At 34.7% G+C, this 20,781-nt stretch overlaps 1 protein-coding gene across 1 annotated transcript in view; it reads left to right on the plus strand.

The window, feature by feature from the left end:
- Window positions 1-20,781, plus strand: part of ELP1 (elongator acetyltransferase complex subunit 1) — a 77,790-nt gene that overhangs the window by 6,837 nt on the left and 50,172 nt on the right. The window contains exons 3-12 of the mRNA XM_044657218.1: window positions 450-531; window positions 1,240-1,320; window positions 2,003-2,088; window positions 4,772-4,871; window positions 6,250-6,340; window positions 8,572-8,695; window positions 11,126-11,219; window positions 12,130-12,360; window positions 18,508-18,678; window positions 19,632-19,731. Of these exons, the coding sequence (XP_044513153.1) occupies window positions 450-531; window positions 1,240-1,320; window positions 2,003-2,088; window positions 4,772-4,871; window positions 6,250-6,340; window positions 8,572-8,695; window positions 11,126-11,219; window positions 12,130-12,360; window positions 18,508-18,678; window positions 19,632-19,731 (1,160 nt within the window). The remainder of the gene's footprint in view (window positions 1-449; window positions 532-1,239; window positions 1,321-2,002; window positions 2,089-4,771; window positions 4,872-6,249; window positions 6,341-8,571; window positions 8,696-11,125; window positions 11,220-12,129; window positions 12,361-18,507; window positions 18,679-19,631; window positions 19,732-20,781) is intronic.

A 20,781-nucleotide genomic window follows, 5' to 3' on the forward strand; every position in this document is an offset into this window, starting at 1 on the left:
TGGTGCGGGATATAGAACATGAGGGAGGAACTAATGTATACTTACATAAATAAATAAATACAAAGTAAATACAAAATAATATCGCTTTTAGGGAAGAGCCCAAACAAAGTGAGATGGGGTGAGATAGAATTAGAAAAAGCCTCATGTAAGAGGAAGGAGTCTAGGGATATTAAAATCCTGAGATGAGTAATAGAACATTCCAGGAATTAGATAGAACCTCTACAAAAGCATGGAGGTAGGAGAGGTAATAATATGTTCAAGGAAGAGCAAATAGGTCAACCCAGGAAGGACAGAGCCAGGTATAAAGCTAAGGGTTTTGTAGATTTGAATTGTTTTGGTTTTTGTCTATTTTGATTCAGGGCTAGGAAATTTAAATAAACACTCACTTGTTCCTAGTTTCTGGTCATTTGAGCTTCAACTTTTAATTTTCCTTTTCCCTTGTGTTTCAGCTGGAATGTGTTGGGAATGTTGCCAGTGGTTTGTCTGTCATGAGTTGGAGTCCAGACCAGGAACTTGTTCTTCTTGTTACAGGTTAAGTTGTCACAGTTTACCTATACTAATCCTCTCATAAAATATTCCAGTCTTCAGTCCGTTGGATCTTCTGGTTGTTTTTTTCAACTATGTTAATAGAATGACTGGGAAGGAAAGTAGCATAGAATCATAGGCAAGGGTGAATCTTTTGTTTGTGTCTTTAGCTCTGCTAGCAAAATATGCTGCTAAAACTTAATTTTCTTAGTTTGTGGAAAGAAAAAATATAAAATACTTGAGTGAGTGAGGTTGCAGTGTATTTTTCTAGTAGAATCACTGTTCGTAAAACCCAAGGTGATGTTTGATTTTAATAGACTGGCCTAAGCCCACATGCCTAGTCCAGTATTTCAGATCTAGAAATTTTGAGGCGCCAGAGTGAAAGATGCCCTTGTCAACAAATTTAACATATATTAGAATATATTTTGGGCTCTGAGGAAGGAGAGCTTAGCATAATGGATAGAGAGCTGGCCTTAAAACTAAAAAGAGCTGGTTTCTGGTCTTAACCTCTAATGTCTACTGAATGACTCTCTTACCTGGGTATCTGTCTAAAAATATCAGTTAACCTCTATTAGTAGAGGGAATCTCTTCACTTGGTAATACTGTATACCAATTAAGTATTTCCTTGTTCCTTTAAGTACTAACCATTTATTTGGGGAATAAATATTGTCTTTAGGGAATAACAAAACAGTTTTTTTCCCCTTTTCCCCACAGGCCAACAGACCTTAATTTTGATGACTAAAGATTTTGAACCAATCATGGAGAGGCAAATCCATCAAGATGATTTTGGAGAAAGTGAGCACAAGTCCAACTTTGAAATACCATTTGATCTAATGCTTTTCATTTTTAAAGTTGGGCACTGATGACTTCGCTTTATTGTAAGCAGATAACTGCATGGAATATGAATATCAAATTGATGACTAAGCATGTGTGAACAGTAGTGAACAACTTGGAGACAGGTTTCAGGAACTTAGCTCCTTATTCACTCCACCCTGGAGAAAGCTCAGAGTGGGTTTCTTGGGTAGAAACCCAAGGGAGGGAGAGAATTTGGAACTGAAAATAAAATTGGATTAAAATTTTTTTAGAAATCAAGAAAGTTGAATGGCAGCTGAGTTGAAAGCTTGGAAATGAGAGATTTTGTTTTTATCTTGATTTCAGTAATTTATTCTTTGCTTATGGGCACATCATTTTAAAAAATCCTTATTTGTGTGGTAGAGATAAGATTACTAACCTACCTTACCAGGAAAATTGTTAGATGACTCTATAGAATAGTTTTAAAAGAACAGGGAAATAGAAAGTGCTTCTTTAAATTCTTCATAGTAATAGGCATATTAAGAACCAGGTATTTCAGATGAATCCCTTTGAGTCAGTTAAATGAGACCTCTAAAAACTTGTGTAATTGCTGATGAATGGCTTAGATAGGAAGTTTTTTTGGCTTAATTATTTTATCTTTTATGTTTTCAAATTTAATCTCTAGGCAAATTTATCACTGTTGGATGGGGTAAAAAGGAGACACAGTTCCATGGATCAGAAGGCAAACAAGCTGCACATCGCAAACAAATGGTGATGATGCCTTTCTGTGTGATAATATCTTTTAGTTAATGGGGGACAGTTATGGACATGCAAAGTTAATTTCTTTTTATAAGTTATTTCTTTAACTTTAAATGTATTGGCCAGACCCAAAAGATTGATGCCTGTGAGTAGTAAGCATATGGTGGAAACAAATGTGATTAACAAATCCATACTCTATGAAAGTCCCAGGTATCCAACTAATGGTAAATTATTTAGTCTTTATGTACTATTTATAAAACCTCAATTCTCTGCACCTGTTGGAACTTCTGAAATAATGAGTCTTGTAACCTTTTTAGGAGTCATAATTTAATAGGATATGTGTAGCTATGTGACATGTAACAAGCATCTCCTTGGCATCTTGAATTTACATTGTATTCTTTGTCACTTGTATAAAGTTTATTGACAAAGTTGTTGACAAAGGAGTGTTACTCTTCATTTTTTAAGGTGTTTTGAGTTTAACTTACTCCAAAACCTATAAAGTGTTCATTAAAAACAAAGTACAGGAGAAAGAACAATAGATTAAGACCCAAGGGTTTGGGCTTCTGTCACTGACTAATATCCGAATTATTCTTGCTTCAAGTAAGCCCATGGTTCAGAAATGATCTTTCACTGAAAGTAAGAAAAGCAGTTAGTAGTTGATCTATATGCAACAGGTAAATATATTATGGCTTTACTTTAGGGTAGTGAATATAAAATTTTTTATTAACATTTTATTTTTTGATAGCTTATTATTCAGCTTGGGCAAAAGCAATTGAGGCACTCATAGTTTACTAATACCACTCTGGGTAAAAGTAGTTAGGTTTTATCATCATTGCAAAATTGGCTATAGTCAAATGAGTTATGTGGGAAATGCCATGTAATTTCTTTGGCTACATGACTTATTGAATTTTTTTTCATCAGCTATATTTGGCCTTATGTTGTTTCTTAGTTTTAAATTGACAGTGTCACCCTTTAAAAAATAGACACAGTTCATTTGACTATTCATAAAATATTTTTGTTTTTCAATAAATATTGGACTAGGGGGCAGCTGGGTGGCTCAGTGGTTTGAGAGCCAGGCCTAGAGATGGGAGGTCCTAGGTTCAAATCTGGCCTCAGACACTTCCCAGCTGTGTGACCCTGGGCAAGTCACTTAAGCCCTATTCCCTAGCCCTTACCACTCTTCTGCCTTGGAGCCAATACATAACTATTGGGCTAGAAATAGAAGTACTGTCACATTTTTTTTTCTCTGAAAATGACTCTCAAGCAAGTTGATTTAAGAGTTTTAATTTAGGTTGAGTGTGTTCTGTGACACTGTGTGCTATAAATTTAGGTAAGAATCTCACAAAAATTTTTAATATGCTATGCATTTTAAGCCATAGGAATTCACAGTATTTTATTGATGATCAACATTTCCTTATGCTTCCCTTTTTCAAATCATGTAAAAAGGTTCATTTTATTTTTTAAGGTTAAAAAATCTTTCACTTAACACAAATTAAATACTCATAGTATGATTTCTGTGTTGTGCCAAATCCTTTTTATTACTTGCTTGTTTATACAATATTTATAGATTAAAATATTTCCCTGTATTTTGACTTAGGTTTTCTTTACAATATATATAGAGAATTCTGTCCCCTTCATTTCTCCCCCCATTGTTACCAACTATGCACATTGGTATATCTTCTGCAAGAAATGTGATGTCTTCAGGGTCTCAGGGTATATATAGCACAGGTGCATTTTTAGTACTTTTCACCCTCCAGATATACACACAGAATAGAAATGCTCCGTTCCATCAAGGGTTCATATGTTGATGTACAAATGGTTGTGGACACAACCAGAAAACATCAATTTTATTTCATGCCTATTCATTTCTTACTCTTTTCCAATTTTCGAATTGCTCATTGCTTTCATTATTCCTTATGATCTTTGCTCTTATTGCTACTTATAGCAGCTGTCTTCTATTTTCCTGTGTCTCATTTCTTCTCCTATGCTTCTGGTCTTTATATTTTTTAAAAAGTGGCTATTAGTAGATACCACCAGTTACCACATACCACAACTGCACTACTGAGGATGAACTGAACCTCTTTGGGAGGCAGTTTGTCAGAGCAGCTAAAATATTGGACATGGAGTTAGGGAAACTTGAGTTTTTATCCCATCTCAGATACTAACTGTGATGTGACTGTAGACAAATCCATTTGACCTTTCTCAGCCTGTTTTCTCATTGGTAAAATGAGGATAATAATAGTACCTACCTCACAGGATTATTATGAGATTGGCACATACGATGACATATGTAAAGTGCCTTGCAAACTTTAAAAAGCTGCTTAAGTGAAAGTTACTGTTATTACAATTTTTTTGGATATACTTTTCACTTCTAAGATTCTTCCCAGTGTTGTTTCATTCTCATTAGTTGTTCAGAATCTGCTGCTTCATTGCCAAAGAAATAGTTGCGGTTTTGTTTACTTTTATAGAGACCGACTACTTCTGAGTATATACTACATAATTATGGAAGGTTGAGGGTTCAGGAAGGATAGTTGACCTCCATATAGTTAGGGTTTACTATACATACAAAATATTTGATTTTTTAATAACCAGAGACTCTTTTATTGGGGGCAAGGGGAAGACAGGGAGTAGTGCAGAGATGCATTATTTCAAGTATCTAGATGACATTTTTGTTTCTCTTCTCTTCCTCACTCAGAATGAGCAGCCTGCTTTGCCCTGGGATGATCATAGACCTCAAGTTACCTGGAGGGGAGATGGACAGTTTTTTGCTGTGAGTGCTGTTTGTCCAGAGACAGGTATGGATATGAACTGCATCCATAAGAATTCTTTTTGAAATTTAATTTTATTAGTAAATTCAAGAAATTCTCCCTCATTTAATTTTGGGATAATTTTTTCTAATTATAAATGATTACATGTATGAATGCTAAAGAATGGAATCTAAGGGATGAAAGGAGAATCAAAAAGCCATTTAGTCCAAAGTCATATATTTGAAAGGCTATCATCTCTCCCCTAAGTCTTCTCTATTCCAGTCTAAGTAGGATTGAGACAACAATTCTTTATTGAGCAGCTACTATATAAAAACACTGTTTGACACTGTGAGGAATACATAGATGAATAAAATAGGAATCTCTCAATAATTTTTCTTCATCTATCTCTTACCTGGCATATTTTAAAGACTGCCCTCCCTATTCATTATTTTGACAGAGACCCTTATAAAGTATGGTGACCCAGAAAAGTATGTACTTTTCTCTCTTACTCTCTGATTTATTTGCCTTTTGTTATCAGTCAAATTTTAGTTTCTCAATAACTTAATATTAGAAGCTTGTTTCCGCTCTCTTTCTAATGAGTGTTTGTCACTAAATTCTAAAAGATTTGATGGTCTAGCAAGGGACTATGAAACTATTTGTGTGTAAATTGTGTTTGGAAATTAATTTTAGACTTTTGATTCATAAAGGGATTCCTCAAAAACATGTTGAATTGACCATAATTTGTAGCTTCCCCTCTTCATTTCTTTCCTTTCTCCCCCAATTCTATTCTTGTTTAATTCAGTGATCAACTGTGATACTTAACTACTATCAGCAATACAATGATCTAGGACAATTCTGAGGGACTTATGACAAAGAATATTATATTCACCTTCAGACAAATAACTGTTGGAGCCAGAATGCAGATGAAAACATACGATTTTTCAATTGTTTGTTTGGAGGTTTTGGTTTTATAAGATTACTCACTAATAAAAATGAACCCTAGGGGACAGCTGGGTGACTCAGTGGATTGAGAACAAGGTCTAGAGACCGGAGGTTCTGGATTCAAATCTGACCTCAGACACTTCCTAGCTGTGTGACTCTGGGCAAGTCACTTAACTCCCATTGCCTAGCCCTTACCAGTTTTCTGCCTTGGAACCAATACACAGTATTGATTCTAAGACAGAAGATAAGGATTTAAAAAAATGAACAATATGGAAATATACTTGATAATACATGTATAACCCAGATTGAATTGCCTGCCAGTACCAGGAGGGGGAAGGGAAGGGAGGGAGGGAGATAACTTGAATTATATAATTTAGGAAAACTTGTGTGGAAATTTGTTAAAATGTGTAATTGCCAATAAACAAATAAATAAATAGAAAAAATAAATCTCAGTTCAGTCATTTTCAAATCATTTGCTCTATAGGGGCTCGGAAAATCAGAGTATGGAACAGAGAGCTTGTTTTACAGTCAACCAGTGAGCCTGTTGCAGGACTAGGACAAGCACTGGCATGGAAGTAAGTAGAGGCTGCTTTGTTTGCTAGCTCATAGTTTCTTCAAAACCTTGATTGTTTTTTCTGGACTCTATTAAAATTCTGGTGAGGATAGCCATGCAGAAATGGAATGCTGTTGGATTTTATGTCTTTTCTTGTAGTTGGTCTTTGCTGAGGTTTGACTTAAGTGCTATTTGTAGATTTCATTTAGGTAAAGTTCAAATATTTGGTTTTGATTTTCACGTGTCCATCAGAAATCAGTCTTCAAAAAGATATGTTTGCTATTTCATTTCTTAGCATACTTTAATCTTTTTCATTTAAGTTCTCAAAACAATCTAATTCCTGGTCAAGGAAAAGCTCCTTAGAAGTACCATCAATTGAGATAACATACAGGGTGTTCCAGAAGTTTTGGTGCAGTTTTAGATTTTATAGTTTATGTGAAGTGCTTTGCAAACCTTAAAGAGCTATATAAATGTTAACATTTTATTATCATGACATATAATAATATTTGAACTTCTGGCTATCCAAAATTTGTTTCTATTGCCCTTGCTTCTTCTTCAATAACAAGAAAAGAAGCAATATATATTTTAGTTCTAACTACCTGAGAGGTATCGTACAAGAGGCCCTGGTCTGTACTTTGCAACGAGATTGAAATGAAATTGGGAAATATTCAACAAAACAATTAAAAATACAGTATAGAACATATATAAGTTTAACATATGGCCCTCATGTATGGTTTAATGGCTTCTATTTCTATTTGAGTTGGACACCACTGATTTATTTCATTCTGTGAAGCAAACCGAACCAACATCTATAAAAGATTTATTTTTAAATCATGTTGTTTTGGTCATACTTCTATCACCAAATCATAGAATTGTACACTTCTGTTTTGTTTTATATCATATAAATATTTCACAAGAAAAATATTTAATTAAATTGCAGAGTGGATTAAAAATCAGTATTTTAATTCTGTTTTGTTTACTTCAAATTGAAGAGATTTGCCCTGAACAAAATTGATGCAAATATAAAAAGGAAGTAATCAACTGAGGAAAAAAACCTTTATATCATATATCTCTGATAAAGATATCCAAAATTTGTATGAGCTAATGGGAATATATAAGACCCCAATATAGAAATAGTAAAAAGATATCAACATACAGTTTTAAAAAGAAGAGCTGCAGACTATTAACAGTCATAGGAAAGGATGCTATATTATTGATAATAAGAGAAATGCAAAAGAAGACAAACCTGAAATTTTACTTGAATACCAAAGATGACAAAGCATGAGGATAGTCTTTGGGGGTGGAAGATGACAAGCATGTTAATATACTGTTGTATATAGTATTCTGAGCACAGAACAAGTAGTTTTGAGTTTATCCAACTCAGAATTCAATTTTGAATTATTCAAATAAACTAAAACATCCATATAGCTTTCAAAGTTACACACTGAATTTATTATAATAAAAGGAACAGCAAGCAGTTCATAATAAGAGATTCACAATTTTGCATACAATCCTTTTTTCTGTTATACTTAGCAATGTGTATGGAAATTTTCATAGAGAGGAGCAATTGAAACAAGGAAAATTCTGAGCTGATTGTTTTAAGGACTTATAAAAAAATCCTAAGAAATGAAGGTAGCCTCCACTGATGTGGAAATCTCATGATGAGTATGATTTAAGTGAATAGTGGTGTAAAAGATACAGAATATTTTGGACCCATGACTGAGCAAACTAAGCCATTTAACATGAAGATTTTATGTAAATTTAAAACTTTTTAAACATTAATATCACTTTTTTCACCCTACCAATCCCCAAAATATTGTCTCGTAAGAACGTACAATGAAGACCATATATGATATAATATATCTCATTCCATACCTATAGTTCACTGTCCCTCTGCCAAAAGGTATGTTTTACACTCAAACATCTTAAGTTATGAAAGTTAACTTACATTGATAAGTTATGATGTCCTTCTCTTTATTCTTGTAGTCATCATTTATTTCTCTAGTTTTGCTTATTTCTGTCATTTTATACATCTCTGTTTGCTTTGGAACATACAACTATTCTGTCTTCCAGCTGTCTCTGAATTCTTTCCATTTGGTATTTCTTACAGTAAGATAATATTTCATTATATTCATATACTGTAATTTGTTCAGCAGTTTCCCAATAAGTGGGTACCCATTTTACTTTCACTTTCTTTGCTGTTGGAAAAAAATCTCTTGGCTTTATTGTAATACTCTTTTTGTTTGCTTCAAGGCCTTCTGGTAGTTTGATTGCATCTACACAGAATAAACCTAACCAACATGATGTTGTGTTTTTTGAAAAAAATGGACTTCTTCATGGAGATTTTATACTTCCTTTCCAGAAAGGTCAGGTAAAGGTGAGTAGGTACATGATGAACTAATATTGAGCTTGCCATGTTGAGAGAACGTTCCATAACTATAGGAAAGCTTTATGCTTACTTTTGGTATAAACAGAAAAGTCATTTATTAAAGGATATTAATTTAATTATTAATAAAGACATGAATTCCTAAGGAAAACAAATCAGCCAATTGCTAATAATTCCATTCAGCAACCATTTATTATGATCTTCTATAATACAGTGTGCTGGGTACCTGACTTTTTTTTTTTTTTTAAGGAGTTTTTACAAAGTAAATGTATTTTTAAAAATGAGATATCCCATTTTCCTTGATTATGTTGAAAGCAATAAGATTAATTTTTGCCTTTTGTCATGCCTAATATCATGGCTTGGTTGCTTTTGGAATTCATTTACATATCCATTAAATATTTTTTGACTTTTCAAAATTCTTTCCCTTGAGTGTTTTGAACTCTCTCTCAGAGAAAGAACTATGCTTATAGCTATGGAGCAGCTATAGATTGCATAATCAGTTTAGCTGCTCTTTTGTTGGTTCCCAACATTTCTTCATCTTAATTGCCTTTGTAATGGCTATTTGCTATATCTGAAATGCAAATCAAATTAATAAGGATTTAGTTAAAGTATGTCATGTGCCAAGAATTGAGCTAAACTTGACAATGCATTTTCTCTTCAAAATCCCACTCTTCTTATGGCAGAGCTTAAGTCCTGTCTTCTGCATAAAACCTTTTCTGATTCCCTGAACTGCTTGGACCCCTCCTTCTTCCTGGTATCATCTTCTTTGTATATAACTACTTTGTGTACATATTTATGTATTGGTTAACTTTATATTTATGCTATGTATAATTAAGTAATCATTCTCTCCTCCTATTAGAATAAAAGCCCCTTGCAAGTAAGAATTGTTTTATTTTTTGTACTTTTATACTTGACACATGTTGTTTAGTCATTCAATCATGTCCAACTCTTTGCAAAACCCGTGAACCATTTGACTATAGGGTTTTCTTAGCAAAGATCATGGACTGGTTTGCCATTTCTTTCTCCAGTATTTTTTGTTTGTTTTTTACTTTTCAGTAATGCTTTCTTTTCCCAATTACATGTAAAAATAATTTCCTTCTCCAGTCTTAAGTAGACAGGAGTTAAGTGACTTGCACAGGATCACACAACTAGTATCTGAGGTCAGATTTGAACTCTGGTCTTTCTCCAGGCTCAGTGATCTATATTTTTCCACCTAGTCTCTCACCTGACATAGTGCATGTTTAGTGAATGCTTCCTAGTTGGTTAAAATACAGACTTTATGAATAAGTAAGTGCTTAGTAGGTTAGTTGACTTCTCTTAAGAATTAATCTTGGAGTTGAACTGGTTCAAAACTATTTGGTTTATGCAGATCTAAAGAGTTTTGCTTGTAAAGTGCATGGGACTATTATGTAGAATGCAATCCCTTATTCTGAGACTCAGAGTTTTATATTCAAAATAGACAGACATATGCATCCAGACATGCTTTTTTCTAAAGTCTTCAGCCTAATTTGTTTACTGTTTGTAGTAGGTCAAGTTCAGTTTTAAAAAACATCTATTAAAGGGGCAGCTGGGTAGCTTAGTGGATTGAGAACCAGGCCTAGAGATGGGAGGTCCTGTGTTCAAATTTGGCCTCAGACACTTCCTAGCTGTGTGACCCTGGGCAAGTCACTTAACTCCATTGCCTAGCCCTTAGAGCTCTTCTGCCTTGAAACCAATACATAATATTGATTTTAAGACAGAAGGAAAGGGTTTAAAAAAACCTATTAATATGTAATCTTATTCTTTTCTTTATATGTGGAAACATTCATTGATGTTTGCAAGGTTAATAAAAACTTTTTTCCTTAAGAAACTCTGTGTGTGTGTGTGTGTGTGTGTGTGTGTGTGTGTGTGTGTATCTCATGAGTACCTAGTGTTAAAAACATGGTTTTTCTTGAACATTGGCATTAAGTAAATGTCAAGTTGAATATACTTGTTTGAATTAATTTTTTCCTTTTTGGATGCTTGTGATTTTGCTGCTCTGGCAAAGAGAGATAGATTGTTGAAATGTGATTATGTACTCTCATATCACCCCCTTTCATTTCAACTGACATAAAACCTACCACATGAAATGAACTGTTTTAGAAAATGGAGTCTGGGTAGAAAGAGAAATTTATTTTAGCGTTAATTTTACAACATAATAACCTCATTGCCAAAGCCATTCACCAGTTAAAAATAAGGTACCACTTTTGAAATCAGTTTAGTCAGCCCTGAGGCATTACTTGAGATCTTGTCATCTAAGCAGCCAGGAAGTTCTTGGAACCCTTGATTTGTATAAAGGAGTAGAAATGCTTCCAATGTCAATTAAAATATTTGGGTTTTGAAAACTTGAATGAGAAGTCAATAAAACTTAAAGTACAATAACAACAGAATTTTTCTTATCAGGTAAATGAGTTACTATGGAATTCAGATTCCACAGTCCTTGCACTTTGGCTTGAAGACCTTAGCTATGAAGAGAATGCAGGACCAGCATCCTATGGTAAGAGAGTATAGAATCACAGCTTTACTTCTTCTAAGTGTGGATAAAAATATTAGTATGGTGGGAAGGACAAGAGATCTCTTTTAAATTTTTTTAAAGATACATTCTTTTACCAATCACATGTAATAACAATTTTCCATCTAAGTTTTCTGAAGTTATGAGATCCAAATTGCCGCTATCCCTCTCCTCCCTTCTTTCCCCATTCCAGAAGGTGGTAAGCAATTTGATCTGGGTTATGCATACATTTTCATGCAAAACCTATTTTTATATTGTTCATTATTATAAGAGAATATTCAGGCAAATATTGAATATAAAATCAACACCCCCCCCAATAAAAACCCAAATATAATTAAAGTGAAAAATGGTATGCTTTGATCTGTATTCTAGCTCCCACAGTTCTTTCTCTGGAGGTAGATAGTATTCTGTGTCGTAAGTCCTTCACAATTGTCCTGGATCATTATATTGCTGAGAGTAGCTAAGTCTTTCACAGGTGATCTTCCCACAATATTGCTGATACTGTGAACAACATTTTTCTGGTTCTGCTTACTTCACTATGCATCAGTTCACATAGATCTTTCTATCTTTTTCTGAAATCATCCTGCTTATCATTCCTTATAGCACAATAGTATTCTATCACCATCATATACCACAATTTGTTCAGGCATTCCCCAATTGAGGGGTATCCTTTTAGTTTCCAGTTCTTTGCCACCACAAAAAGAACAGCTGTAAATATACTGTGACTACTTCTGACCATATTCCATCCTAGTGTTTAGTTTCTTGCTTTTTCAGACCAAATGGCTAAAGATCTGTCACTGCCCATACTGTTATACTCCCGCAAATATAATAGGAAATTTGATCTTTTTAATCAAGTCTGTACAGTTTATAACAGCCCTTTTGTTTTCTCTTCCAGTTCAGCTATGGACAGTTGGAAACTATCACTGGTATCTTAAACAGAATCTACACTTTAGTAAAGACAAAAGGAGCAAGATTGTGTCCCTGACCTGGGACCCAGTGACTCCATACAGATTACATGTCCTCTGTCAAGGATGGCATTACCTCTGCTATGATTGGTATTGGAATACTGACCGGAGCACAGGAGAAAATGCATGTGACCTAGCAAGTGTGGCAGTCATTGATGGAAGTAAGTCCCCCTTTTGGAAGGTTTGATATTCCTTCTAAGTAAACTGCTGTACAGAGAGCAAAAACAGGAGGATCTAATGATTAAAACAATGGAAGAGAAAATCTTGAGACTTCACTTTTTGTTCCCTCCTGGGACAAAGTTACTAAGTGCTTTTGTTTCTTCATGTTATATGTATCAAACCTAGCCTCCAATGCATATTATAAGGATTGTTTCCAAAACCTGTTGAGTCTTTTTCCAAAGGTCTGTTTCCAAAGCATGTTTGAGATTTTTTTGGAAAAAAAAAACTGCCATTTGAATAGAACACTTGTTTGCTATTTAAAAAAAAAAAAAAAAGAAGGGAATGCTTATTTTTATTGAGATAAACTATAATTTGAGATAATTTGTGGCAAATTGTCTATAATGCAGGAAACTTTGATTATAGCACTACTCTTGGGGTTTAGGAATTATACCTGCTTTATAGATTGTGTTGGGTGAAAAAGGGAGGATGAGGATGAATGGGAGGAAGAGAAAAGGTAGGTAGGGAATGAAGGTAGCTGGGGTGGGCCCCCCAGCCCCAGTGGGAAATTGACCCGAGCCCTTAGGAGGGTAGGCTAGGATCTTGAGGTAGAAAAAAGTCAGGCTAGTCTCTGGGGATATTTAACTGGGTTTTATTTAGGTAGTAAAGAAAGGTTAGGGAAAACTAGGGAAATTAGGCTCTCTAGAAGTGCACAGGGCAGGGAAGGCACCCTGGGGGGGAAAGGCACTGCCCCCAAAAAGGCACCAAAGATCGATCTCTCTCTCTCTCTCTCTCTCTGTCATATACTTTCTCAGACACCTCCCACAAAGGAAGTGGTAGGTGTCTAAGGCAGTTGTGATAGAGAGTCCTGGAAGATGTAGTCTTCCAGGACTTAAAACATTTTAAACTGCACATTCCCCGCTGTAATCCTTTGGGAGACCAGTCTCCCCAGTGGATCATAACAAACATAAATAAATTTACAATCATAATAAAATAAAGGGCATATACATTAATACAAAAGGGAAATGGCAACAATTTTTTACAACAAAAGAAAATCAAATACTTGGCACTTTTTAACAAAAAAAATCAGAGAGCAGTCCCCTTTCTTTCACAACAAAATATATATACATATAAAACAAATGCATTTAAACAAAACAAATGAATCATGGCCAATTAAAATCATCAGAAAAATAGCAAAAACCAGATGAAAATTCTAAATATTTGATCCTAAATTTTATATGGAAAAAATTCTAAATAAAAAAAAAAAATCACAGGGGGCAGCTGGGTAGCTCAGTGGAGTGAGAGTCAGGCCTAGAGACAGGAGGTCCTAGGTTCAAATCCGGCCTCAGCCACTTCCCAGCTGTGTGACCCTGGGCAAGGCACTTGACCCCCATTGCCCACCCTTACCAATCTTCCACCTATGAGACAATACACCGAAGTACAAGGGTTTAAAAAAAAAATCACAATAGGTCTTTGAATAATGCCCAATTAAGGTAATCCATGTCTGACATCATGCACTTACCCACTTAGCAACCAGGACCACAGTCAACCACCATAGTAAGAAAATTAGGAAAAGGACTAGATATTTATTTATTGGTCTGATATTTCATAGTTTCTTCTTTCATTGTCGTTTCTCAGGGGTAGAATATGGAGCCAGAACAGCCAATTGTTAGGTACTTGACATAAATTTCACAAGCAGTGTGCTACAAGGAGTCCTGCATCTTAACATATGTTAAGTCTCAAACTAGGTTCAAGTCCTTCTTTATTGACATAGAAGTCTCAGCAATTCTAGCAAGATTGGTTTCTCTTTTTGAACTGTGTGCTCATTTAGCATCATTCAGGTTAAGTACGTGCTGCTTTGGTACTATATAGATGTCTGTGCTTCTTTGGCACTATGTAGGTGAGGTCTGTGCTCCTTTGTTGATCCCATTTCCTTGAATCAGACATATGTACTAAGCTCCATAATAGCAAAATACCAATGGCAGTTTCAGTAGTCAAAGGCTTTTGGGCAGGCAGTTACAGTTCAAACAAATGGATATAGTAAACCTACACTAATCTAATAATCAAAAACTCTTTCAATTTAGATAGATGACATGTGCTTAGGAAAATGAAAATTGCACATGCAGTTATAAAAAATGTGCTAAAAATTTAAAAATATGTCTCATACAATCAGTGACAATCAAAAAAAATATATATATATATCTTACAATTCATGTCACTTAAGGAGGGGTAGAATATAAAGGTTCTTACCCAAGAATTTAGATGCATTTCCTCTTAACCATGGTCCACAGTGTGAGTGCAAATGTAGATAAAACAATGGAGGCATAAAAGCAATAATACTGAAGAAAATACAAAAATGTCACAAGAAGCACAAAATGCAAATCAAATCAATTGTAAATCAAGTCAATTCAATACAGGTTTCCTTTGAGGTAATATATGTACAAAGAAAATACCAAATTGTCAAATTCATAAAATAGAAGTTCAAGGATTGATCAAATACAGTGAAAGAACAACAACAACAAATAGTACAGATTCAGCAATAAGGAAGTCTCAGATACAATCAATAGTCAGTTACAGGATGGTATAGTCAATTATTCAGTATCAACAGAAGGCACTCTTTTACATGGCTACAATGAATCCATGAGTCCTTCTCCCCAATTTTAATAGCTGTTGGTGTAGTCAAAAGGATCTGGAATGGTCCATCATAAGCACGTTCTGTCAACCCAGTACGTTTGAAGTTCTTTATGTACATACTATCTATCACCTGGCTTTAGATCATGAAGCAAGAAGTCTATGGGGCCTGCCTGAACAGCAGCTCTAGTGTCTCACAATTTTGTTTGTAATTGTTTGATATATGTGGCAATGGTTGTATCCCCTCCTAACAATGACATATAGGCAGGTGTAAACGGTTGAGCCTGAATAGGTGGATGCCCAAAGAGCATCTCAAATGGTGAGATGTGTAAATCACCTCTGGGTCAGCTTCTGAGTTAAAATAGTGCCAGAGGGAGAATTTAAGGCCATTTTATATGAGTCTCCGTGTACAATTTGGCAATCATAATTTTAAGTTTATTCATCCTTTCAACTTTGCCAGAGCTCTGGGGATGATAAGGTATATGAAATTTAGGAGTTATCCCCAAACATGAATAAATTTGTGATAAGTCCGAATCAGTAAAATGGGTTCCTCTATCCAAATCAATACATGCTGGTGGGCCAAAATGAGGAATAATCTCTTTTAGAAGGACTTTGGCAATAAACGCTGCTATGGCCCAAGCAGTAGGAAAGGCTTTAGGCCAACTGGTCAGCTGATCGACCAGCTTTTGGCATAGAGATAAAATCAATTTATAAATGCTCAAATGGCATGTAAGCAAGAAGACATCCACCAAAGACTTTGCCACAAAAAGCATGTTGATTGAAGGCCTGGCAAGTAGGGCAAGCTGTACATATTTTGGAGGCAAAGAAACTATCTGATGTAGTATAACCATAATAATAATAAACAATAATAGTGTTTATGTAGTGCTTTAAAGTTTGAAAACATCTTACCAGTAACTGATTTGGTCCTCAAAACAATCTTGAGAAATGGTTTTATTATAATTCCCATTTTACAAATGAAGAAGCAGTATATTCAGTCACCTAGTAAGTGACTGGGACTAGATTTGAAGTTAGGACTTCTTAACTTTAAGTCTGACACTCCTATCTACTTCACTACTTAGCTACAAAATCAAATTCAGGCTTCAAGAAATGTTTTATAATAATTTTACTGTACTTCAATATATATATGTTTTATTTGCAGGCCTTGATTCGAGGTTTGAAGTTAGAACTCTAATGACTATACTGGATCTTGGCCAATGGCACGTGAGACTTCAGGGCTAAATACAGATCAGGAACAGGCTTAGAGATTATATTTCAGACTAATAAGATTAATTTTAATAGGGATAAGGTATATGAACTGCTAGGTGGCTCAGTGGATAGAGAACCGAACCTCAAGACAAGTCCTGGCTTCAAATTGGTCCTCAGACACTTCCTAGCTGTGTGACCCTGGGCAAGTCATTAAACCTCGATTGCTCGGCCCTTATCACTCTTCTGCCTTAGAACCAATGCCTAGTAACAATTCCAAAATGGAAGGCAAGTTTTTTTTAAAAATAGGAATAACTATGAAGCTTACACTTAGATGAAAAAACTACGTAATTATAGATGGTGAAACCTCACTGATATGAAAAAGCCAGTGCTACATCACAGTTATATAAGGAATGAAGGAAACAAGCATTTATTAAGTGGCTTCTATGTGCCAGACTCTAAGCACTGAGGTTACAAATATAAGCAAAATAAAAGAAGACTAACTCCTGTTCTTATAGGGAGGGAGGGAGTGGATGAAGATACCTAGCACAAGTGCATGATTTGAAAGTCTGGAAAGTCAGAAGCAAGGCCAAGGAGAGTAATGAAATCTAGCTGGCCTTATGCACTCCACAAAGTAAAATCTCAGGAGAAATTTGCCTGAGAGACAAGGAAGCTGACCTAGCAGAAATATATTGCTGGTTGAGAAAGGTCAGTATTCAGGGCAAAGTTTGGAAATTCAGGAGCAGAGGCTATAAACTTCTAAGGAAACAACACAGATAGGCATCTTTCCTGTCTCCTCTTCCCTCAGCACCCCTCCTCTCCCCAAGGACTCTTTTTCTTCTTTCTTCTTTCCTTTTTTACTTCTTCCCTTTCCTCAACTCTTCTTTACAAATTTGATAAACATATCATTTATCACTTTAAATGTTAAATAGCATACAGCTAAGCTAAGTACAGATTGTTGGGGTATTCTACTAGAAATCTTCCAAATTGACCTAGAATCATTAATGACTACTCTGTGGGTCCCATCATTCAAAAAGTATCAAAATCACCCAACTGTGTGATCTCTTCTCCATCCTGACCACAAGAATCACATAAAAGTCTTGAAGCTAGATCTTAGCAAAAGCATCTGACATAAGACTTTTTTTCTGATCTGCCAGTCTATTTCACCCTGTCAAAAAAGAGATTAGGTAATCTGTCAATCAACAAGCATTTATCAATTGCTTACTATGTAAGCTCTAGGGGTACAAAGAAAGACAAAGAAAAATCCCTGCCCTGTGGGAGTTTACAATCTAATCAGGGAGAAGACAGTATGCAAACAACTAGATACAAGAGTAAATTTGAGAGTCTCAGAGGGAGTGCACTAGTACTAAGGAGGTGTGGGAAAGGCTTTTTGCAAATGTCATAACTTGAAGCCACTCTGGATCTTTGTTTTTTTATCTTAGATGTTTCATTTATCAAGAGTCATGGGGGCAGCTGGTAGTTTGAGAGCCAGGCCTAGAGATGGGAGGTCCTAGGTTCAAATCTGGCCTTAGACACTTCCCAGCTGTGTGACCCTGGGCAAGTCACTTGACCCCCCAATGCCTACCCTTACCACTCTTCTGCCTTGGAGCCAATACACAGTATTGACTCCAAGACGGAAGGTAAGGGTTTAAAAAAAAAAAAAAGAGTCATCTCTCTTTCCTAATATAAGTTCTAGAGCAGAAGTGTCAAGCACAGTGGACTGTCAGAACCTGTATTTGGGAAATATTTAGTAAAATAAATGGAAATAAAATACAACATAGGTGATGTTAATATATGATTTTTAAAACAATATACATCCCATGTCAGTACTGTCTCCCACCCTTTATTTGAGTTTGAATCACTGTTCTAGAATTTTGTCAATAAGCTTAATGTTTTATAGTTTGCAGACAATAAACTTTGCTCCCTTCTTTGAAAATCCTGCAGTTTCCTCTTTTCTTCTTCTGATGTACTTGTCCTGTTCTTCATGGACTGAGAGACATCACTGACTAGCTTAGCATTTCTCTGGCCATGTCTGAGAGATGAGAAACCCTCTCAATATAAACAGCGTATATTCGGGTACCCTTATCTTATTATTTTATTTAACCTTGTATTGTTAAAACTAAAGGACACCATAGCCTATAAGCTTGTTATTATGATTTTCTTTACATTTGTTGCTGAGACAGAAAAGGTAAGGTACCTTTTAAAGGAAAATTAATGGAAATACACTGCCATCTCTAGTATTATATAAGTGCCTACTTTTTAATTAAAACATCATTGTGACTAATCCTTTATGTGCTGATTTGATTTTTCCATTGAAGACAAGGTATTGGTGACAGCCTTTCAACATTCTGTGGTGCCTCCTCCTCTCTGTACCTATGAGTTGCTGCTTCCACATCCCGTGAACCAAGTTGTATTCTGCACACAGCCTAAAAAAAGTGCTGACCTTGCTGTTCTAGATGCCAATAATCAGATTTCTGTCTATAGAGCTGGTATGAATTCATGTTTGTATTTTTGTCTTAAATACACAGACTTTTATTTTTCTTTGTTTTATTCTGAAATAGACCTCTTGGCCTTCATCTAAAAGGAAATAAATTCTAGTGTTTTATTTTAGTATATCAAAAAATTGAAAATGTTAATATTGCCTTTTGAATGCATTTTGGTATTAAGTTGACCTATTTTAAGTTTGTTAATTTAAAAATAATTCTTATAGAGCATTTGTGATTAGACCCAGAATATACAGTACTATTGGATTCCCTATTTATTCAAACCAAAGTATTAGTTTTATATGATGTCTGTACTGAGTTACAATCACTATTAGATATTTTTGCTTAATTTGGGGAGGGATTATATTTTGTAAGGGTGGTTTTTTTAGGTGTTAGGAAGCACCTGCTTTGTCAAAACATTTTATCAGTAATTAAAATTTGATGCTTTTAGATACAGTGGATTAAATTTTGGTCTTGTTTATGATTTACATTGTTATTTTACAAAAGCCTTGACTTGTGCTGTAAAGATTAATTTTTTTAAAACTGGAAAGACCTACCTAGTCATTCTCTCAGCTATTACTTTCTACCCATCCCCTCTTACCCACCCCCTCAGCCCTCCACTCCCTTAATAGTTGTTAAACAAATGAGAAATAATGTAGAAGAGTCATAGCTTAGGTTAATCAGCTTCTATGTTTCAATAAAATAAAGATGCTTTTTAAAAGAAATTTTAACCTGTTTTTAAAGAATGTAGCTTCTATCAGTTATTTAAAAAAAAATAAGACATTATTCTGTTCTGTATTAGTATCTGTATATGAGAAAGGGGGAAGAGTGTCGGCTCCGGTTTTTGCTCTTTACTGTGTCGTAATGTATTTATCAAGCAGTTTGGTGGTAATAAAGGGAAAATTGTAGTGAGTTATATTCTTGTGTGTGTAATGATGATAATTACATTTGTTTTCTAGGTGGTACTACAGAATTAGACCCCACAGTGAAAATAGGTGCTGTGGGGGGTAATGGATTTAAGGTTTCTGTTACAACACCTCACCTGGAAAAAATATACAAGTAGGCAGTTTTTTATGATATTATGCTGGAATGTGGGGAGGGGTGGAACCTGACCTGCTAAGTGTTAAACCCTTGAGAAAAGTGCTTTCAAAGACTAATTGGTCCAGGCTATTTCCCCTCATCCCTGATTTCCTCCTTTTTCTTGGTAATAACTGTCTGCTTCTTCTCCAGTGTGGGTTCTTTTTACTCAGGGCTCTGGAAAGGAGGCTTAAAGGGATATAGACTGAATTCTTGAATGCTGAAATGAAGTTCTTTGAACATTCAAGAATTGGATATACATTATTTTACTTTTTCTTACAATTTGCTTTAAAACTGCTAATAAGTTATTTCAAATATATAAAATAAGATAATGTATATTAAAATGCTATGAAAATGCAAAATATTATTACATATGTATATAATTACTCAATCGAACTAGTACAATTGAACTAAAGGTTCACCTAATTGAAATACAGAAATTGTAATAGAAATATGATTATCTGATTATTCTGAACAGTATTTACTTCATTATATTACATAGAGCAAAGTTTTTAATCTGGAATTTGAGAACTTGGGTTTTTAAAAAAATATTTTTTGATAACTGCATTTTAATATAATTGGTTTCTTTTGTAATTTTATGTATTTTGTGTTATGTATTTAAAACATTATTCTGAGAAGGGTTCCTTGACACAAAAAAGTTAGCCCCTGTGTAGCATCTGTTCTTCAACATATAAGTGCCTTTTTAACATGTAGGTAACTTTTCTAAAAGCAGACTTTTACTTCAAAATTATGCTTGTTCAGATCCATAGTAACTATGAAATTCAAACATACTGTTGAAATATAAAGTTTATTAATGACCTGTAATTCAGGCTCAGCCTATTGACCAAGTGACCTCAAGCACCTTACTTTTAATTGAAGGATAATGCATTTCTTTGAGAGAAGTGTGGTGTACTGCAGAGATGTCAAAACATGCAGCCCCTCTTGAGGGCTGCCTACAAGAACAAAATGTAATTCAGAAATTTTTAAAGCATATATTACAACAGATAATGTTATTGTGGTTTTCTAACTCAA

This window comes from Gracilinanus agilis, chromosome 1 (genome assembly GCF_016433145.1).
Source record: "Gracilinanus agilis isolate LMUSP501 chromosome 1, AgileGrace, whole genome shotgun sequence".
In the NCBI taxonomy this organism is placed as follows: domain Eukaryota; kingdom Metazoa; phylum Chordata; class Mammalia; order Didelphimorphia; family Didelphidae; genus Gracilinanus; species Gracilinanus agilis.